The following is a 21,807-nucleotide window of genomic DNA, read 5'->3' as shown; positions in this document are numbered from 1 at the left end:
ATTCATGGATTTGCGTGCATGATGGGTAGTATAGATTAGATGCAGTGGGCTTGGGCAAAATGTCCAGTTGCGTGGAGAGGCCTATATATGCGAGGCGATCACAGTCACCCAACTATTATGCTTGAAGTCGTCGCCTCGTATGATAATTGGATTTGGAATGCGTATTTTAGGGTTGCGGGATCAAACAACGATATAAATGTGCTAAATAATAGTAATTAGTTCAACTCAATGCTTAATGAGGAAATTCCAGACGTACCTTATCATGTAAACGGTGTTGAGTACGAAAGAGGATACTATTTAGCTGACGGTATTTATCCAACATGGGCGTCATTTGTGAAAGGATTTTCATGTGCAGTTGACAAAAAACGTTCTTACTTTACAAGGAAACAAGCGGGAGCTCGCAAAGATATTGAAAGAACTTTTGGGATTCTACAAGGTCGTTGGCATATTCTTCAACAACCCGCACGAGGTTACGAAGTGAATCAAATGAGACGACTTATGTATACGTGCATCATAATACATAACATCATTATTGAAGACATTGGGTACAACCTTGCTGAGAATGATTGGGTAGTTGAGCCGGTTGTACGTATGCAACGTACTTGGATCGACAGATGCGACACTCGTAAAAGAAGAACAAAGGAGTTACGTGATAGTGAAGTTCACGAAGGCTTACGATAGGATTTGGTCGAACATTTATGGGATCTTCGGGACGACTTATGAATTTTAAATGTTCTTCTCTAGTTTATTTTTATGAATGTTTCGAATAAATGTAACGTAGGTTATTTTATGAATTTTAATAAATTATATAGTTTATTTTATGAATTTTAATTTAGTATTTTGTTTTTAATATTTGTTAAATAAATAAATAAAATAAAAAATAAAAATGGACACTGAAATGGACACTGTGGACACCTCCACCTGACGCACAGTTAGTCAATTTCAGTGTCAATAAATGGACACCGAAATGGACACTGAATTCGACTAATGGATACCTTGTGCTCTAAGTTGACGGGATAATTTCTTTAGAACATTGACCAGCTTCGTGTACAAATATTATAGATTGCGAGGTTTCCTTATCTTTTGAATACAACTAGTTGTTGAACCCTCGCTTCGCGCCGGGAGTTCGGTTTTCAATGTATTTTATTGCGTTTATTTTGTAAAATTATTTCGTGGCTAACGATGATGTCGTTAAAGCGCAACTCGAGTCGAACTAAAAGGTATAACCCATCAAAGATTTAAATGTTATTTTAAATTAACAATATACGTGCATCTCCGCATTTCGCTATGGAATTGTTGACTTTTAAAAATTTAACGCAATTAAGTCGTTATTTTGTGGAGAAAAATATAAAGGAAACCCAAAAAGAAAAAATAATAAAAAAAAATTGTTATAACGGGTAGAGAAAAATATAAAGGAAACAAAAAAAAATAAAAAAAATTAAATTTGCTACAGTGATTCCGTTGCTACAGTGTTAACGGATACAGTGATTCCGTTGCTACAGTAAAATATGTAAAAAGACAAAACTGCCTCTGATACTATTCATCATTTTTTCTAATAGTTAATATGATAATTAAATACGAAATTAAACATCTCGTATGTTTTTTGAACTGATTTTGTTTATCAATTTTTTTATATTAAGAGAATGAAAGTGAAAGAAAAGAAGTGTAGAAGTGTGTTTCAACAAGAAAATGAAACATAGTATTTATGATAGCTTTTTTTTTTTGTATTAAATCATACGCTCCAACGGATATACTTGTCAGCCAATAACAAACAACGATGCGACACTTGCTGCCGTTGAGAGACCGATGATCAGCCTACCACGCCCACTACGAAAATGCCATACAACGCCTCGCAGATGTTGTGTGCATTGTAGGTTTCTGACTCAGACAATGGGAAATAACTGCGAGACTGTATGGAGTGGTCTGAAATAAAAGAATGTGTAATTTATGCGCACATAAAAATGGTAACTCTTATATTGCATTAATGAGTAATTAAGGTAATTCATAATAAATAATGAAACTTGAAATTTAATAAATACAGCTATACCTGGAAAACGGCCGGGTCAAGGAACAAATGGGTTAGCGTCGAAACGGGTCACGGGTCGAAGCAGATAAGCTTTTAAATTGGTCAAACAGGTTAGGTCAAGACCCATGTCGGGATTAGCCTAGTTGGGTCAAAACACAATTTTAAACACGCATATTTTGGTCGGGTCGGGTTTGGTCAAGTTGGGTCGAGTCCCATTTTCGGTCTTCATTTTATCGTTTGGCAATTCAATTCCAAGTTGGCGCTGCAGTATTCATTTTCTCGTTTCAGATGTACGTTTTGGTTTCCCGTTTTGGTTTTTGGTTTTCGATTTTGCATTTCAATTTGAGCTTCGCATTTCAGTTTCCATATTCTCATTTGAGTTTCTTGTTTCAGTTTCAAGTTTCACATTTTCGTTTGGCGTTTGGTGCGTTTTACGCTTCAGTTTTCATATTCACTTTTTCGTTTCACAATTATGTTTTTAGTTCCACGTTTTATATTTAAGATTCAATTTACTTTCATGATTCAATATCGGATTTTATGTTTTAGTTTTCGGTTTTCCGTATCCATTTTTAGATTCATGTTTAGGTTTCGAGTTTCAATTTCGGAATTCAGTTTTCAGTTTAGCGTATTAGTTTTCAGCTTTCCATTTTAAATTTATAGTTTCACTCCAGGTTTTAATATTGCGTTTCATTTTTGAAATTTTTGTTTTTAGCTTTCAGTCTCACCTTTCAATTTGATTTTCAATTTCAAGTTTCTTATCTCTATTTTCATTTTTTCCATTTCAGTTTTCGCGTTTCATCATACAAACTGAAACTCACAACGCGAAACTGAAAACGAAAATTCGAAACTGATAACTAAAACTTGAAGTCATTGATGTTGTATATGTTTAAAGGTTTGAAAATGGGTTTCAACGGGTCTTGTTGGAACTTCTGGCTTTTTATTTTGCCTAATATGTGTCGAGAAAGGACCTACTCTTTTCATTATGTTATTGTTCTTTAAACCCTAATTGGTATGAAAATTTTATCCAATGGAACTATTTTTTGTGTTTGGGCCTCAGTTATCGAGTATATATAAAGCTTAACGTATGTCAGGTATAACAAGTTCAAAATACTATTTTAGAATGTTCCATTTTATAATGCACTTTGTATTTAACCAATTATAAGATATAAGATGTTAGTGGAGAATGAAATTTGTAGAATTTCTAAGAGTTTATGTAATTTCATAGTAAACAATAGTTTATTGGGCATAAATACCTAGTCATATCGCATATTATAGTCATTTAAACCTTCATGTCATCACTCATATCTACCATATTCAAGTAATGTTGAAACATATAAGTTTAATATGAAATCATACAACTCAACCTGTGGCCGCCTATTGAAACAATTATTGACTCGAACTCTAATAAACATCCCAACTTCATTGAAAATCCACCAAAGAACTAACAAACAAACCAGCGTATTGAAACAATCAACTCTTATAAAAAAAAATACACTTAACTAAATACACCAGTGCAAACCCGTTTTTAAACAATCCAAAATTAACTGTAGACCTGAATAATATTTTCTTACACTTCCAAAGTACACGCTTCTAAATATAGCCAAATCATAAAGCTAAAACCAACATACAGCTCTCTTCAACTTCTTCATCTAAGAGCTACAGCAAATAAACCCGATTAAATTACCCAATACCCACAACATATACACAAACCTTACTGACATAATGAGGGATTGCACAACAACAAACATGAAACCACAAACAAAGTGATCCAACATATCAATGGATAAATTCCACCACAAACATCTCAAAACAATGGAAGCAATCAAGTCGCGGTGCACGACGACCAAATTACCAACATCATGAACGTGGAACTCTGAGAGACCCCAGAGATGGATGAAAATCGCATAATAGAAGGTAAGACAAGGGAAAGAGGATCATACCATCAAAATCTTGTACCAAATTCTGGCCACCAAATCCCGGTACCTAAAATTCGGACACCAATATCAGCTACCAAACAACAGGAAGCTAGCCAAAGCAAATTAGGTGACAAAAACTTACTCTTGCCAGAAACTAAAAAAAAACAAAAAACAAAAGGACTCCGGCAATTGGTCTGTCAAATAAGGTAATAAAATTTATAAAAACTAAATAAATACCCAAATACCAACCAATCACCACTAATTATGTTATTGGTCATCACACACAATTCACATGTGTCTAATCTCTTTAAACCTAACTCGTCCTCTTTGCTACATAGTTGAGGCACAATCCCTAATACTAGCCTATTCAACTGAAAATCGCTATGTTTTTTTTTTTTTTTTTTGCTAAGCTTGGAAACTCTTCTATGAACGAGCACATTTGCTCCACCACAGAAGGTAAAACCTCGAGTAATCAAGTCCTCCGAGCGCAAGACCTGGTACCGGGTTAATTGCGCATTATGCGCATCCTCTAGTCACACTCTTTTTTGAACAATTTGACATAGTCAGGAATTGAACCCGAATTGTGTGCTCCCTTTTTAAAAATCACTATATTTGAAGCCTCAAATTGTCGATTTGATCTTCTCAACATTGTAACTAGTTAAATTGAATAAATGACATTAAAAGCGAGAATCTTTCTTTTATCAAGACATTAATTTATCACAAAAAAAAATAAAATTAAAAATCAATGCAACATTTTTAGTATCTACTCTAGATAAATATATTAAACTTAGCCACAAATTATGTTCAAAACAATGGAATCAATCATGGAACTTAGAATTCATAATGAAAAATGCAATAATTAATCTAATAAAAGATGTAATTTTGAATGATCCGCCTTTGATACTTGAATCTGTGATGTTAATATGGTGTTAACGGTTTTGAAAAAACTCCCAAAATCACTCAAATTGGCCTCAAACGAAAACGGCTCTCTCAACTAACTACTATCAGATATTATAATCAATATTAGCAAGTGGATTTGTATTAATATCAAGTTGCATGGGACACCATGATTAGTAGTCATGTGTATTGTACGTGGCAAATCACACTACTAATCTCAAACAGCACACTAACAGCGAAGCCTTGTCTCTGCCACGCACGTGAGAACCTTAACTTGGTCAATGGTCAAAAATACCCTCTATGTTAATGCTAATACTTGTATACTCCGTATATATTACTTTATTATAATTTATTATTAATTAATAAATAAATAAATTATAAATTAGAGTAGTAGTTTAGTACGGACTAATATTTAATATGACCTATAATTTAATTTAATAAACATACAACCTTAAATCTCTTCATAATTTGGTTGTCCTAACTTCTCACTAAATCTGATTATATAATATCTGAACTAATCATGCTTTCTATTTCCTACTAGGGATGGCAATGGATCAGATATGGATCGGGTGATGCCGTATCCATATCCATATCCATTTAGTTTTTATTCATCCATATTCATATCCATATCCAATGGATTAAGCGGGTTAATGGATATCCATTGGATATTCAAATAATGTTATATTATTTTCTAATATGCGATAAAAACAAAAACGTTGTATAGCAAAAATAAATATAGCATGATATAATTAAAGTCTATCCAAAAGAAAGTGTAATCTTCGTCGAAGATAGAACACAATTTATTAAATTTACTATTAAACATAGATTATGAAAAATTAAATATGTAATTTGTATGATTATTTTGTTAGATATATGCGTGTTTTATTATAATATATTATAGTTATAGTTATTTGATTATTTTGATTATAAGATTAAAAGCAAAATGTAAATTGAACGGTAAATGAATTAATAATGGTAAATACGTAAGCATATATCTATATATATATATATATATATATATATATATATATATATATATATATATATATATATATATATATATATATATATGTATTTGTATATGTATTTCGGGTGTAAATTGATATATCCATGGATGAAAATTTTCATCCATATCCGTATCCATATCCATTTAGGTTCATCCATATCCGTATCCATATCCATTTAAGTTTTTCCATATCCATCACGAAGCGGGTGGATCGGATGGATATCCACTGGATCGGGTGACCATTGCCATCCCTATTTCCTACTCAATCATATAAATAAATTATTCATTATTCTATTCATTGTGTATTAAAAGTAAAGCTTTTATAAATAACATATACATAATGACACGATATTTTTATATAAATTGATTTTTAATCTATTTTCTTTAGTAACATGACATTTTGAAGATATAAAGAAACTTGAACATTCAATTTTATGATAGAAAAATTAATATTACCATCTCTTTATTTAGGAGAAAAAAGAAGTTGATACAATTTTCTCCATAATAAATTTTTTTGCTAAGTTTTATGCTACATTTTAGTAATCTTATTAAAAATTTCATTACAGTTTCCTAACTCTCTAGTATGGAAATATATCGATACATTTACTACAACATTTTAAAAGTTTGATAATATTATAAGACATTTCACCCTTTTTAGATCAATAAAGTTCTTTTTAAGACTTATTATACTTATTATATATAAAACTATATTATATATATTTATATTGGTAAATTAAAAGTCCATCAATATGCTACCATTTCATTATAACTTAATTATAACTTACATGTTTGACAATGAACTTTTTGAAATTATTAAAAACTTTTATCCTTTAGCTTTTATAACAAATCTCTTATCAAATAAAAAAGCTTTGTTTTTAACAGTTTCAGCTAAAAACTAATTGAACTAGCGTTTGAGGAAGTGAAAATGCTAAAAGCTAATTGAACTAGCGTTTAAGAAAATGCTCTTATCTTATTGTCACATTAGTATTTATTTTAACAGTTTTAGCTACTCTGTAAAATACCTGAATATATATATATATATATATATATATATATATATATATATATATATATATATATATATATATATATATATATATAAAAGCTACCAGCTATCAACTGTTTCATTTCCAAGTAGTTTTCTGCCCGTAGAATAATTATTGTCATACTTTCCTCAACATTGGATCCCCTTAGCAATAATAAATTCTATTTATTTGCAAAAGAAAAAATAAAATATTATATGCCCACTAAAATACATGTAATTAGAGAACCTCACAGAGCATAATACTTTGAATTATTTAAGTATAGCTAATTATTCCAGTTAGTTAATCATTGGATACATATTCATACTCAGCTTTATTATTAGTTAAGATATGATAGTTGTTATACTCCATATATATGCCTTTTATTTTTGCAATATAAATTTACATTATTATAAATTATAGATTAGCCTAAGTCGGAGTTTAGTATTTGTAAATATACAAAAAAAAAAAAAAAAAAAAAAAAAAAAAAAAAAAACTTCTATTTAACATGTTTTCATAAATAAATGTGTAGTTAAGTACGAATCTCAGTGAGAGTAATGGATGGGCTTTGGTCCTCAACGAAAAATAAATTTGCAGTCTTCTGAATTATGAACGTATGAGCTTTTGAATCAATTAAATCGGAGTTGTATGAAGAAGAGGTGATAAAAACGATGGCCGCTTATAGATCAGCGAGCCTCCACCATTTTGGTCATATAATTTTCATACGGACTCCGATTTAATTATTCAATAGTTAAAACGTCCGTAACTCAAAAAATTTTTATCTTCATATTCATATATATTTTGAAAGAAATTAATTATATGTGATCTTGCCCTCAATGAATAAGTTCAACCTTCAGTTATATGCTTATCAGAAATGATATAGCCACCCAAATTATTCACTCAAAAACTCCCACCTACTGACTTGGCATAGACACGTGGATTCTAACTGCTTTTCATATATTTTTAGTTTTTTTTTTTTTTTATTATTATTTAGTATCTGACTATTAGTAAGGATTATATTAAATCCCACTTCAAGCCGTGAAACTTTTTTATATACGGAATGAAATTTTGATCAAACCCCACCTAAAAAATAATCAAATATTAAACTCAACCACATATTTTTTTTTCAATCCTATACATGTTTTGTCTCTTTTGTTTTGTTTTAATAACTATGTATATGTATATGTATATATATATATAGATATAGACATAGATGTCTGTTTTTTTGTGCTGTAAAGATTAGGCACCCAATTAAATTACTTAATCTAAAAAAGTACTAATAAGTAAAAAAAAAGCAGATAAAAATAAAAAAACAAAACAAAAAAAAACAAAACATAATAGCTAATAGAAGTATCATGAGTTCATCTAAAAATCAAACTAAATTGATGTATGTGCCACAAAAAAGTGTCCCAACATTTCAATTCAGAAGGTAACTAAACATTCAACCATGATCATATAATAAAATGAAAATCGGAGATACTAAACCGCTAAATCTTCTATGGACGATATGGTGCGTTATTTGGAGGACCAAATGGCATATTAATTGGTGCGTTCAAAGAGTTGATATGTGATTGTTGCTGCATTTGGACAACATTTAGCTGCAGTTGTGGAGATGCTTGATTAAACACATGATAATTTTGTGCTGGATATAGTGACTCTGGCATAGCATAACTTGGAATGAATCCACCGTACTGAAGCGGAATATTAGCATACTCAATATGATTTGTATCACTTGAAACATAATATGCATTTGAAGTTTCCTACGATCAGATTAGATGTGGTAAGATATTCACAATTAAATATAATACATGGTTGATGTTAATCATATAAATAACCAACATGGTACAGACAAATATATAAGTTTTCTTGAAGTACATATCTCGTATATGTTCAAGGAAACGGAACCATATAATTAAGAACATATGAGATAACCTATAATTTCTATAGATAGCTTCTTATGTTACCTCTTTCACTGTTTCGTTATCTGCAACTCCGTATCCATGATCACTTTGACCAGAATCTTGTAAAGTCTACAATCACAAATATGCATATAACAAAAAGGTTAGTTGAACTATTCACGTTTCAATCAAAAAAAGAAATTATATAGTTTAAATACCGTCTTCCTTTTCTGGATACTTGTTATGATTTTTTCGGATGTGGACTTTAGTCTCTTACTTGGAGGACGACCTTTTCTACGCACCGATGGAGGATTACGAATCTTAACGTTATCTTAATTAGAATCAGTGATATGTGGTGTATGCATGGTGCTAGTAGCATTGCTAGCTTTTTCACCTAAAATTTCACTCTTTAACTCCTTAACCCGATTAAGTACAATATTACATTTTTCGTCTAGATCGGAAGCCAAATCTGCCACTTTAGAAAAAGCATAACACATTTTATCATAACGACGGCCAACATCCGAGACAACCCAATCACTGTAATTTACTTTCACCTTAGTATGTCTTCTCTTAACATCTTTTCTCCATCTTTGTAAGATGTATTTTTTAGGAACCAAATATATATTTTCATTAGTGAGCACCGTAAGTACATGCCTACACAACATTCCCCTAAATTCAAACAAACGACATATACACTTGATATCACATTCTTCAATCGAATCACTCCTTTTGAACCAAACTAAAAAATGTTTCTTCAAAAGCCTTTCATTATCCATTACATCTTCAATGACTTCATATTCTAAGTACCCATCGTGTGATTTTATAAAGCCAATCCCACAATACATTTTTCCCGTCAACTCTACCCTGAACTCTTTGAACTTACCATTGGTTAAAACATCCTTCATTTGTTTCTCCATGGCATAACGAGTAATTGGCGGGTACAATGAGTTATAGGAATTAAAATCTTCAATGTTCTCCTTCTCAGCCCTATCCCTCAATGCATTTTCATATTGTTCCACAAATTGTTTTAGAGTAGTTTTCTTGTTTACATATTTATCAAAGAACGAGTTAATGCTTTCACTACGTTGTGTAGTAGACATGCCTGCCCAAAAGATATCTTTCACAAAGCAAGGGACCCATCGTCGCCTTTCCTCATACAAAGGATTAAGCCACCTATTCTTTTCAAGCTTATATCTACCTATCATTGTTTTCCATGCTACTTCAAATTCACCGGTAGTCAAAGAATCATAAACTGCCTTTTTAAGATGGTACTTAATTGATTTGTATTTTTTGTGTTTACGAAACTTGTCAGGTATTTTTTTCATGATATGCCATAAGCACCACCTGAAAACAATGAAACCATAACACTAATAAAAAAATATTCAATTTTTTCTAGACTAAAAGTGTGAGTTACAATGTACCTGTGATATGCTTGTGGAAAAACAATCTCAATTGCATTTTTCATAGCTTGGTCTTGGTCCGTGATAATTGCATTAGGAGCACGCCCTGACATACACGAAAGAAAAGTTCGAAAAAGCCATGTAAATGTTCTGACATCTTCATTTGAAATTAGTCCACAACCACACAATATTGATTGCCCATGATGATTTACCCCTACAAAAGGAGCCATTGGCATATCATACTCATTCGTCAAATATGTTGTATCGAAAGTGACAACATCTCCAAATTCCTCGTAAGCTGCCCTATACCTTGAATCTGCCCAAAATAAACTCTTTAGTCTATTTTCCTCGTCCAATTCCCATGCGTAAAAAAACTCACGATCTACTGACCGAACCTTCAAGAAGTAACCTTGTACCGCTTCAGCATCACCTTCTCCAAACTTCAATCGTTTAACTTTATTAATATAGTTACGACAATCCTTTTCTGTAAAGGTTAAATTTTCATATCCTCCATTCTCGACGACCAAAGTATTGAAACTCTTATTCATTCTTACCCCAGCTCTTTGATGAATTTCAAGTTGTCTTTTCACATGTCGATTTATTACCCGATGACAACGGTAGAATCTTCCTTTGCTGGGACTAAACGGATGATTATGTTCGAGATAAACTTTTGACAAACGATATTTTTTATCAGCGCCAAGAACTACTCTAACTTTAGCACCACAATTTGTTTTTGTAGTGGGACGAGGGTTCAAACTATTTCTCGATTTGGAGACTGACTTCTGAGCCCGACTACATGCAAAAGTAGCATACTTTGTAATGTCGTCAATAGCATCCTTTTCCGAAGATCTTTTAAAGACTCCAAATCCCATTTTCTTCCCATAGTTTGCATAAAAGTTTGCAACGTCTTCAATCGTGTCAAAAGTCATTCCAATTTTTGGTTCTTCAACTCGTTCATCATGTCGAACACCAACATTATTGTTTTCTTGACCACCTCCATCTTTACTAACTTCTTCCTCATCGTCATCGTTTACATTGTAATCGGTTTCTTTTTCCAAATCAATGTGACATTTCCTGAAGTTAAAAAATCTATATGTTATGATAAAAGATATACTAAATTTTATTTCATAGAAATATGTATCAAAATAAAACATCAATCAACTGTCAAGTTTGATACAAAATGTGATCGAGTTTGATTAATCAACTATCAAGTTTGATACATGAATACGATATATATGAATAAAAGAAAAACATGTAAGAAATATAACTCTTACTCATTCATTCCTTCACCAATTTTTATATTCTGTGATTTTCCATATTCCATATTTTGAGTTTCTTCAAATTCCATATTGTGAGATTCCGAATCATCATCATCTAATGGAGAAGTAAAAGAAGATGATTCATCTAATTCATGTGGTGAAGAAGTAAAAGAAGATGAGTATTGATCCATATTGATGAAAAATATAAAGAAGAAGAAGTTTTGTTGAGACACTAGAAAAGATTATAATTATAATAAAAAATTAAATTCAATCTAAATAAATTGAGATTTGTTACGTAGATGCATTTGGGTTGATTTAAAATTGTGAATTATGTATTTTTTTTTAATGGAAAATGTAATCCTAGTCAATTATATCATAATAATAACCAAAAATATATGAAAGGCAGTTAGTTACCACGTGTTATGCCAAGTCAGTGGGTGGAAGTTTTTGAGTGAATTATTTGGGTGGCTATATCATTTCTGTATACTTAAATACTCTGTAATATATAGATCCCAACCCTCCTAATGAAAAAGTTTAAGATCCAACACTCTTTATAGTTGTACGTTTTTCTTTATTTATAACGAAAAAACCTTGCTTAATTATCTGAAATGATCTCCACAAATCTCCTAATATTCAGTTTTTATTATATATATTAGTTATAGTTATTTATATGCATCATATTGTATTAATTTTATTTTCATTATCAAACTTGCAAAATTAAAAGTCTAAAAAAGTGTAAAACATTTGGCAAAATATTCTTTTAGCGCTGTTAGGAGAAGTTTTCGAAAAAATTTTGACAAAAAAATCAGAAGAGGCCAATAATTGAAGTAATTATTTTACAGGAGATGGAGTATATTTTTTAGAGTATATATTTTTGGAATAATAGTAAAAATAATAATTGAGCATGTCACTTCGAGGTACCCACACGTGCACCGATGCATGTGCAACTGTCACTAATAATTAATTCACTTTATTATCTCTAACTTGTACTCCGTAACTTCTATTGATGTTTACAAATATTTTTAGTCATATAATCGAATTGGTGTTTAACGGTGTCATATAATTGTTGGGTCGTCTCAGGTGAAAGGATAAAGCTTAAAGTCTTCAAATGATTTGTGAATGTCAATATATGCGTCAACTTTCTGTTTCATGTATGGATCATCTCTTCACTGATGCTAATGTGTTCATGTTGTAGTTCAAATGTGCCTTTTTTATGTTCCCATTGAGATTCAGTCTCTTCACTGATGCTAATGTGTTCATGTTGTAGTTCAAATGTGCCTTTTTTATGTTCCCATTGAGATTCAGTCTAGTGATAAATGTCATGTATGATTTTAGTTTGATAGCCTTTTAAATGGGTTTTTGCAAGTGGGATGTAGTATGTAAAGCCCAGCTTGCCGTATGTTGTTTTCTCATTTTTCACTTTTTGTGAAAAATTATTTTAATTTAATTCAAGTTTTTTGTCAAAAAAAAAAAAAAAACTTCCGAGTTCTGATGTTTAAACAGCCAGCTTGGTAATTCTTTTCTTTTTGTAATTATATAAGAGTATTAAAATGAGTCGTGATACTAAATTCAGTATCTAATTTCAGTGTTTAGCAGGACACTAAGGGCCTGTTTACTTTTTTCTTCATTAAGTCAATTATGGATATAGATGGCAATATGAATAATGGATGATTATATGCAGTAAGAAAATAATAAAAATTATTGTTTACTTTTTATGCTGAATAAATTGACTGAATAGTTTAAATTACCATTTTACCCTTGTATCCAGATTCTTCTTCTAATTCTATAATTCTATTCAAAAATCCCATACTGTTAGAAATAAGCATCAAGATAAACAATCAATCACCCATTTATCCAAAATTATCTCAACGTCACTGTTATCTCAATTATTAACATACTTTCTTTCCTACCATTTCATTCATACCAACACAAAAATCAATTCGTCCAAATGCACACGAACCAGAAAAAGAACATTCATGTGCAAATCTATCAAACTTAAAATAATCAAGGGAATCTACAATCCATATTTCCTATCACCCACACATGTCAATATTAACAATCTAAACAAGAAACCTAAATTACAAACAAACACCCCAATTAGAACAAGAAACCCAGATTTAAAATATAATAAAAAAATCTTTGATTCGAAACAAACACTCAATTAAAGATGGATTGAGGCCGGTGATGGTTATCCAATCTTCAAGATGTGACCGGCGGAGTTAGACACGATGGTGGCCGACGGTGCTCCAAGTGGTGGCTGACGGAAGATGTAAGTGGTGGTCGACGGAGTTGCAAATAGTGGTTGATGAAGTTGCAAGTGGTGGTCGATGGAATTTCGTACTCATTATTTTTAGGACACTTGAAGGAGAAGATGAAATAAAAAGAGGGTAATATGGTAACAGGTACTTGCTGAATGGATATGAGTGCCCCTTTTTGAATGACCCAGACTGCTCTCAGGACAGCCATCTCATTAATTTAAGCTTTAAGTAAACAATCACAAGGGATGACCGAATAATGCATTCCCTCAACACAGCCCATTAAGCTGTAAATAAACAGCCCCTAAATTTAATATTGAAAGTAAAAGTGTAAAAATAATTCACTGTTTAATTTATTATTTAATTATTTTATATTTTTTATATTATTTAATTATTATTATTTAATTCATTTTAATAAGTTTTTATTTATTACTGTACATAATTAATTAATTTTAAAAATAAAACTATATCATAAATAAAAGCTTAATCATAATCATTAACACTATTACATGTTTAACAATTCTGGACGTGATTGGACATTTAGACCATATGTGAACCTAGTTAAAATTTAAAATCTGGCTCAATTTATAAGTGATAAATCCCTAAAATTAATTATACGCCTCTTCTCTGGACTAAGTATCATATACTCTCTGAATTTTAACTAAGTGTCTTTTTATTACCTTTTAATAATATTTGTTGGATAAATCCCAACTACACAATTTTATAATTATGTAGTCTAAATGACAACTATTTTCACAAGTTAGAAAAATGGACCTTACCACTATGTTAGCATATTTGAGAATGACAAATTAGAAAACTCATCTCTGCCATCAAATTATTATGGAACTGAACTTTTTGAACAAGACACTTAGCAATAATACATGTATTACACATCCAACTAATACTAACACGAATATATACACCTCGAAATGTCCTAGACGGGACTCGAACTCTCAACCTCAAAGTTATAAGAGTGACTTCGATACTGTCAAACCATTGGCTCTTTGGTATGAATGAGTGCTCTTAAAATATTATGAAAATGAATGTTACAAAAAATTGGGGTTTTTAATTTTACTTGGGGTATTTATTAATAAGGTTTGATTTAATATTGTCAGTTAAACTTATTAACATTTCAAATTTTGTTAATAAGATTGAAAATGGAATATTTGTCTTTAAAAAAAAAAGATTGAAAAATGAATTATAATAGTAAAATGATACTACCTCCGTCTCATTCCAATAGTCCACAGACAAAAAACACGCAGTTTTAGGAAATCCCACTAACTTCATTTCTCCACCAATGAAATATCTTCTCTCTCCAAATCCACCAATAAAATATCATCTTTCCTTTCTATTTATGGAAGTGGACTATCAGAATGGAACAACCCAAAATGGAATACTAGCCTATTGGAATGAGACGGAGGTAGTAGTTGGTAAGAGAAATGAGAAAGAATGGGCTAAATCGTATCTGGGCCATGTGATTGGGTTGAGCTGTTAAGCATGTGATTACACATCATACTTATCTAATCAAATCCCCCAACTGAAGGTATAACTGAAATGGCACGTGCAGGAGGTTTCCTGATCATAACCATAATCATAATTAATTATTATAATTATATATATATCAATATCAATAGAGAATACTCCGTATGAATTATAATCATTAATACTAATACTAATACTAATTATACTATTATTAATTAGTTCCACTCATCTCAATCATGATTGCACATTTGCACATCTAGATTGACTATTTTGACCTTCATTTCATCACGTTGAGATCCATTTTGGTTGGAAGAATATATGAATATTGGTTAAGGCAAATGTGGGACATGGTTTCATAACTATGTTTTTAATTTAAATAATAAATAATAATAATAATAATAATTTTGTTATTGCTGAGTTGTTTCATATGATATAATAATATAATATAATATAATATAATATAATATAAAGCTTCTTAGATAAAAAAAAAATGTGTATAAATATTTACACTTGGATATACAATAATTTGTATCATTTTATTACTCGAAATGATTTCTGGTGATTGAATATTACATTATTTAAATAAAGTTTATGAAATTAGTTTTTATAGCCACGTCGCGACACATAACAATGGTCTGAATTGGCCCAATAAATAGCATATATATCAACACAAGGTAACAAGGCCTTAGAAGGGAGAAAGTTGGGTCAAATTTAAATGACTTATGGTTTGTTAGCCCATCAAATGACATGATAGGCTTTTACATCGATTATACTATTTGCAATGTGTTATGCGTTGGGCTAACCAGCAATCAAGTAAGGTTTTGAACCCACATTACACTCTTTTAATTAAAAAAAAAATAAGATACAAGTATAGAGTTCTAAGATTAATATTAATTAGAAAAATAAAATACAAATATAGAGTTCGAATAACCACACTCACCATGGGTTATTCAATATTAGGTTTCAGACTGAATTAGTCTGGAAGACGAACAAAATTAAAAAAAAAAAAAAAACAAATTGAATTCGATCTTCAACTCGGTTTAGCGTGCAATTGAAAATTCGATTTCACTTCCACTTTAAGTTTTACATTTTTAAACGCGTCTAAATAAAAAATCAAATCAAAATAGAATTCAATTAATAATATATTAAATTATTACTATATTATATATAGAGAGAGAGAAACAGAGATACCACGAACCGACCTTTAAAACATAAATTGAATTCAGAATCAATTTAGAAGTTTTTTTGAAAAATTACTCTATTTGTTTTTCAATTTTAACCCAAACCGAACTGAATTCATATTCAATTTTTAACATTTGGTTCTGTTTGGATTTTGATTCTAAATTCACTTCCGATCCGGTTTTCGATTTTGCTTTCTAGAATTTTCGTACCAAACAAATCGAAATAAATAAACCGAATCCGAACCAAAGAACCTCCTACTTTGGTGTACATACAGTTCCATTGTTAACTTCATGTCATGGGTTCATTTAATTACCAAACCATGGAGCAGAAGCTCAAGACAAGCAACCAGTGGCGTAGGATTGTGTAACCCAAATGGAGTATCCGCCCCACCTGAATTTAACGGCAAAAAAATATACTAAAAAATAAAGTTTTTTTAGTGTTTACTACTACTGACAATGAAAAATTTATTAAATTTTTACACTCGCCCCGTCTGTATCCGAGTTCAAGTTCCGCCACTGCAAGCAACAAAGATTAAAATTTATGGAGCTTCCATCTTTATGATCAAGACGGTGCAGCTTCTAAAAGCTAAAATAATGCGATCCAGGACCAGGTGCTACTTCTAATAACAAACTAACAACCTGAGATTATGACACAATGGTACATAAACATAGCAAAAACGAATCACACTTTCAAATAGAGGTATTTCTAATACATCTAGCATTATAACCGAAACTATAGGGTCCATACCTAAATACGAAACCAGATTGTGGGCACAATCTGCACTGTCTGTATAGCCATAATGTATAATTGTTCTACCAACATAATGTATGTATAGCCATCATTAAATCAAAGTAACACAATATTTCTATCAACTTGAACGCATCGACATGATTGTAACACATAAAAATCAAAATAGCACCACAGTTTCTCTGATTTCCCTTTTGAAGACTAGGATTCATTTTCAGATAATGCCATTATCAGAGAGAAATCAGATGAGGCCAGTAACAATAAACAAACTCAAACAATAAAGTTAAAGAAAAAAAGAAGTTACCCATAACTTTCTTGCTCACAATGAAAAACAGAATGCTATCAATCAAACAGCGTGTATAACTTGAATATTTTTGCCACGATTATCGAACACTACGATAGTTAACGACCAAATCAGGACTCAGGAAACGGTCCAAGATGTAGAACAAAACACGCTATCATAGACTTCTGAGTTACAATTCACTAAGGCATTGCACGAGGCAAAATTGAAAATTATCCTAAATACTTTTGCAGGCAGAATAAACGATACACAACTATCCCGTTGCGAATTCCAAGTGATTTAGTGTATAACACATTGAGGTAACTAACTAAATACTAACTATATGATCATACACATATTAATTGTGAAAAAGGGGCTTTCAACAATTTGCTACATTCATGATCACTACTAAGAGTTTTCAACTAAATTTCCAGTGAATCCCAGTAGCAGACCTACGTAGCAGGTATTCCCACAGAATATCATACACATATTAAGTATATCATTATAGCCGAAAAGTAATCAATTTGAGCTTCATATCATTTGTAAAAGAACGTATGCATAAGATCCAACAAAGACAAAATTTAAACTATGACCTTCAATGACCACTACGCATATTCGCTTATCAGCAAATACCAGAAAAACCAATCAAAAAAATGATGGAAACACCCAAAAAAAATGCACAAGGGACTTCACATCTTTAACATCATACTAACTTGAATCTTCTACACATTCATATTTATCATATTAAGAAGAAAAAAAACTAGCTAAAAATCAAAGTCTTGGTACTACAACATTAAACTTTTAGTCAACAGTCCACTTTTATATATTCAAAACCAGCACATTATACCTCAAACTTAGCCCTCATTAATAAACATGAAATGCATCCCCCTCTATTCCAAGTAGATATTATAAGCCTCCAGTTCTGCAACAAATTAAAGCACAGTAAACACCAAAAGCGCATAAAACGAATTCAAAAAACCAACCGATTAATATCCGTACCATAGTAGTAGTATTGTAAAGCCCTAATGGTAATAGCAGTAGCAGTTTAAACTCGATATGAATCAGCTGAAAGCCCAGCCAAATAGAGTCCTGGAAAACAGTTCTGCATTTTTACAAAGATAATCAATAATCAGTTAATTTAATCAACACATAAATATAATACAAGTAATCAATTAATTAGCTACACATAATCACACTGATTTTATTACATCAACTTGTTTCTGTGCAATTTTACTCCTTTTTTTAGGCCTTCTAGCAGGTTTTGATCCAGTAAACGCATATATATCTTCCTCAATTTCTTCCTTCGACAACGAGACCCATAACCGCTGCTTCTTCATCCTCTGGTCGTCATTCTCCTCCGCCGTCGCCGCCGGAGCAGCGCCAGCAACCGGACAACCTCTCAACAACCTCCCGGACTTCGCACCGCACACACCGGAAACCAAACCATTACCGTCACTACCACCGATCGCTAACCTTCTAGGCCTCAAATTCCACGGCTTAACGTCTCCGTCAACCGCCGTAACGACATCAACGTCCGTTAAATTCTCGACGAAAACGTCATTGTTTTGTTCGTCGATGTTATTGTTAGGTTCCGTGACCTCAGTGGCGCGGTCACGAGAACGATGAGGTTTCCGGCCGGTATCGGAGTCGGTGCGGGTGTGACGGTCACGGCGACGGCAGTGGTTGTTGGTTTGGATGCGTTGTCCCCATTTTAGAAAGGGAAGTGAGAAATTGTGAAGGCGTTGATGATGCTTAGCCGGAAGCGTTGTCATGGTGGATGTAGATACAAGTGATGTGTAATCGGCGTGTGTTTAGCAGGATATGTAGTCGATATAGAGATATATATATATATAAAAGTTAGGGTTTTGTGAGTGAGATATGATTATGATTGTTGCAATAAGAACCCTAAAAAATAAGATTTGGAAGATGAAGAGAGGATGGACGAGGAGGTGACGGTGAAAACGGGGGTGTGGTGGTTCTATGTTGTGCGAATAAAAGCATGACCAGTAGAAGACTGTGTATGACTATTTTACGCCGTAACAATTAGTAAGATTAAGTATAAAATCAAAATCAAAATCAAAATCAAAATTCAAAATTAAATCAAATGAAAATCAAATCAAAATTAAAGGAATATATATATATATATATATATATATATATATATATATATATATATATATATATAGGGTGAGATCTCTTCTTACACAAAAAGCATCTTTAAAACGCCTCATACGGGTCGCCTCTCTATGCCAACTACGATCTCTCGTGATCATCCAAGGTTTTAACTACACTTCGTGTAGGCTATTCCGCCCAACGCCCCGATTGGCCGAGTCTCAATCGGACGACGACTAGCCTGAAACCTTTATTCCGATGTTGTTTCAATCGGAACCGGGTTATCACGGTAAACAACTGAATACCATAGAGTTAAAGCCACTAAACCTAAAAAAAACTCCTAATTAAGATTGCACTTAAGTGTATTTTTGCCCTTAGCGTGAAAATATGCTTGATAAAATTGCGTCATCCGTGGAACACGCGACATAATGTCTCGTGTTCCTACCGTCACACGTTCGGATGATAATGTTTTTTTTTATCATGTTTAATTATTTATTTGTATGCGGTTTACGAAAACAATACGCGCAGTTGTCAACAATATCTTGTACGCATAGATCCACGAAATTGATTTTTCGCACATATGCCCGTGCAACTTTACGCATAGCTTCACGTGGAATTGGTTTTTGCACAGTTGTTCTTGCATCTATTCGAGTGTTGCGCACACATGTTATTACCGCTACGATACTTAACGGCAGATATCATACCGAACTGGCGGCTTTTAACCGCCCTTTCGATGTTGCTTAAGTCGGATCCGGGTTATCACTATAAATAATTAATACCGGAGAGTTAAAGCCGCTAAACCTAAAAACCCTAATTAATATTGCACTCAAATGTATTTTTGCCCTTGATGTGAAAATATGCTTGATTAAAAATGTCGTAAGAAATGATTTTGTTATGGAGTTATTAAAGAAGATCGTAGAAAATTACAAATGATATGAGAAAATATAATTCATTCGTAATTCAGTAGTGAAAAGAAAATAAGTTAATTTAATAAAATAAAGAATTAACCAATAAAAACACTAAACTTAGTAGTTGTACTCGTAAATTTACGCCTCACGTCCCAAAACAATGAGTTATGAGCGTTATTGGGCCAAAAATAGGATTTCACGCCCTAAACACCGCCTCATATATGATTAAAGTAACCCAATTTCATGTACTATTCACTTTGTCCCAACAAACTGTCCACCTTTCTATTTACATTTGTTCTAAAGTTATTGTCCATTTCTAGAAATAAACATTAAAAATCATTAAAGTTCCAATTATATCCATTTTTATTTTGGAAATTTAACTTTAAATATATCAATTTATTTAATAGTTAATTTTTTAACTACATTAAATAAAGGACAAATTAGACAAGTCATTACTATATTTAAAATCAACAAAAAAGTCAAATATTCTTATTTTTTTGGACGGAGAGACAAATATTTTATAATTCTAATTTATTTTTCAAAACAACATGTTTATTGTATCTACATCTGTATAGTCATATAAAGCTCTAAAATGATGATGTCATCATTAAACTAATTACCCTTTATGTCAACATGATGCCATAAGTTTTATATTAATTTAATTAAAAAAATAATACGAAATCTTTTATAAAAGAAAATACTAATCTCTCATTAATTGTAAAATCTTCTACAGAACACCCAAATTTTATAGCATATTGTACAACTTTTATATAATAATTGTATTTTAATTTTATAAAAAAATTTAAAAGGCATTTATTATTACTAATAATTATTATTATTAATAAAAATATAAATACTCAACTTTGATCGAACTTTATTATTATTATTATTATTATTATTTACTTTTAATATAATAATTATAATTATAATTATAATTATAATTATAATTATAATTATAATTATAATTATTATATTATTAATATTCAAATATGGATTCTTTTTACGAAATTAATTACGTTACATATGTATGCGAAAATACATGTCTCTATATATTTGTAAGAACAACGACAAGTTTCTTAGTTGAACGGTTCATTAAAATAAATGATTTTACCATTTACATTCACTTAATACCTAAAACATGTCATTGAATTGTTTCGTTTAAACAAACCCGTAATTTCACGGGTCATTTCACTAATCTATTATTAAAAAACATAATTTATTAGAAATAACTCTCTCTAGCAATGAGCCATCAACGAAAATACGAAGGGATTACAAAATGCATTGAAAGCCATAAATTTCAATTTCATACCATATTGCCTCTATACTTAAACCAAGAAAAATAATACAATCTAATTAAATCAAAAAGTTCACATTTCTTGACTAAGCTATTATTAAAGAGTATGCAATGTATGAACTG

General features: G+C 31.2%; 3 protein-coding genes across 3 annotated transcripts; 1 reads left to right on the top strand and 2 right to left on the bottom strand.

Annotated features, from left to right (window-relative positions):
* The first annotated feature begins 228 nt into the window (after window positions 1-228).
* On the top strand, window positions 229-681 carry LOC139840707 (uncharacterized). Its single transcript, XM_071830956.1, has one exon. The coding sequence runs from the start codon at window positions 229-231 to the stop codon at window positions 679-681; it is 453 nt and encodes a 150-aa protein (XP_071687057.1).
* Window positions 682-8,363: 7,682 nt separating this feature from the next.
* Window positions 8,364-11,615, bottom strand: LOC139840706 (protein FAR-RED IMPAIRED RESPONSE 1-like). The gene is made up of 5 exons (XM_071830955.1): window positions 11,440-11,615; window positions 10,187-11,239; window positions 9,200-10,109; window positions 8,832-8,897; window positions 8,364-8,627 (listed from the first exon to the last, which is right to left on the bottom strand). The coding sequence occupies exons 1-5, from the start codon at window positions 11,613-11,615 to the stop codon at window positions 8,364-8,366; spliced, it is 2,469 nt and encodes an 822-aa protein (XP_071687056.1).
* Window positions 11,616-18,059: 6,444 nt separating this feature from the next.
* Window positions 18,060-19,412, bottom strand: LOC139844291 (uncharacterized). The gene is made up of 3 exons (XM_071834509.1): window positions 18,579-19,412; window positions 18,370-18,472; window positions 18,060-18,292 (listed from the first exon to the last, which is right to left on the bottom strand). Exons 1-2 carry the CDS (start codon window positions 19,140-19,142, stop codon window positions 18,416-18,418), a joined length of 621 nt encoding a protein of 206 aa, XP_071690610.1. The 5' UTR covers window positions 19,143-19,412; the 3' UTR covers window positions 18,060-18,292; window positions 18,370-18,415.
* Between the last annotated feature and the right edge of the window lie 2,395 nt (window positions 19,413-21,807).

Source organism: Rutidosis leptorrhynchoides, chromosome 4 (genome assembly GCF_046630445.1).
Source record: "Rutidosis leptorrhynchoides isolate AG116_Rl617_1_P2 chromosome 4, CSIRO_AGI_Rlap_v1, whole genome shotgun sequence".
Classification (NCBI taxonomy): domain Eukaryota; kingdom Viridiplantae; phylum Streptophyta; class Magnoliopsida; order Asterales; family Asteraceae; genus Rutidosis; species Rutidosis leptorrhynchoides.
Note: the sequence above shows the minus strand (reverse complement) of the source record. Positions and strands in the feature narration are given on the sequence as shown.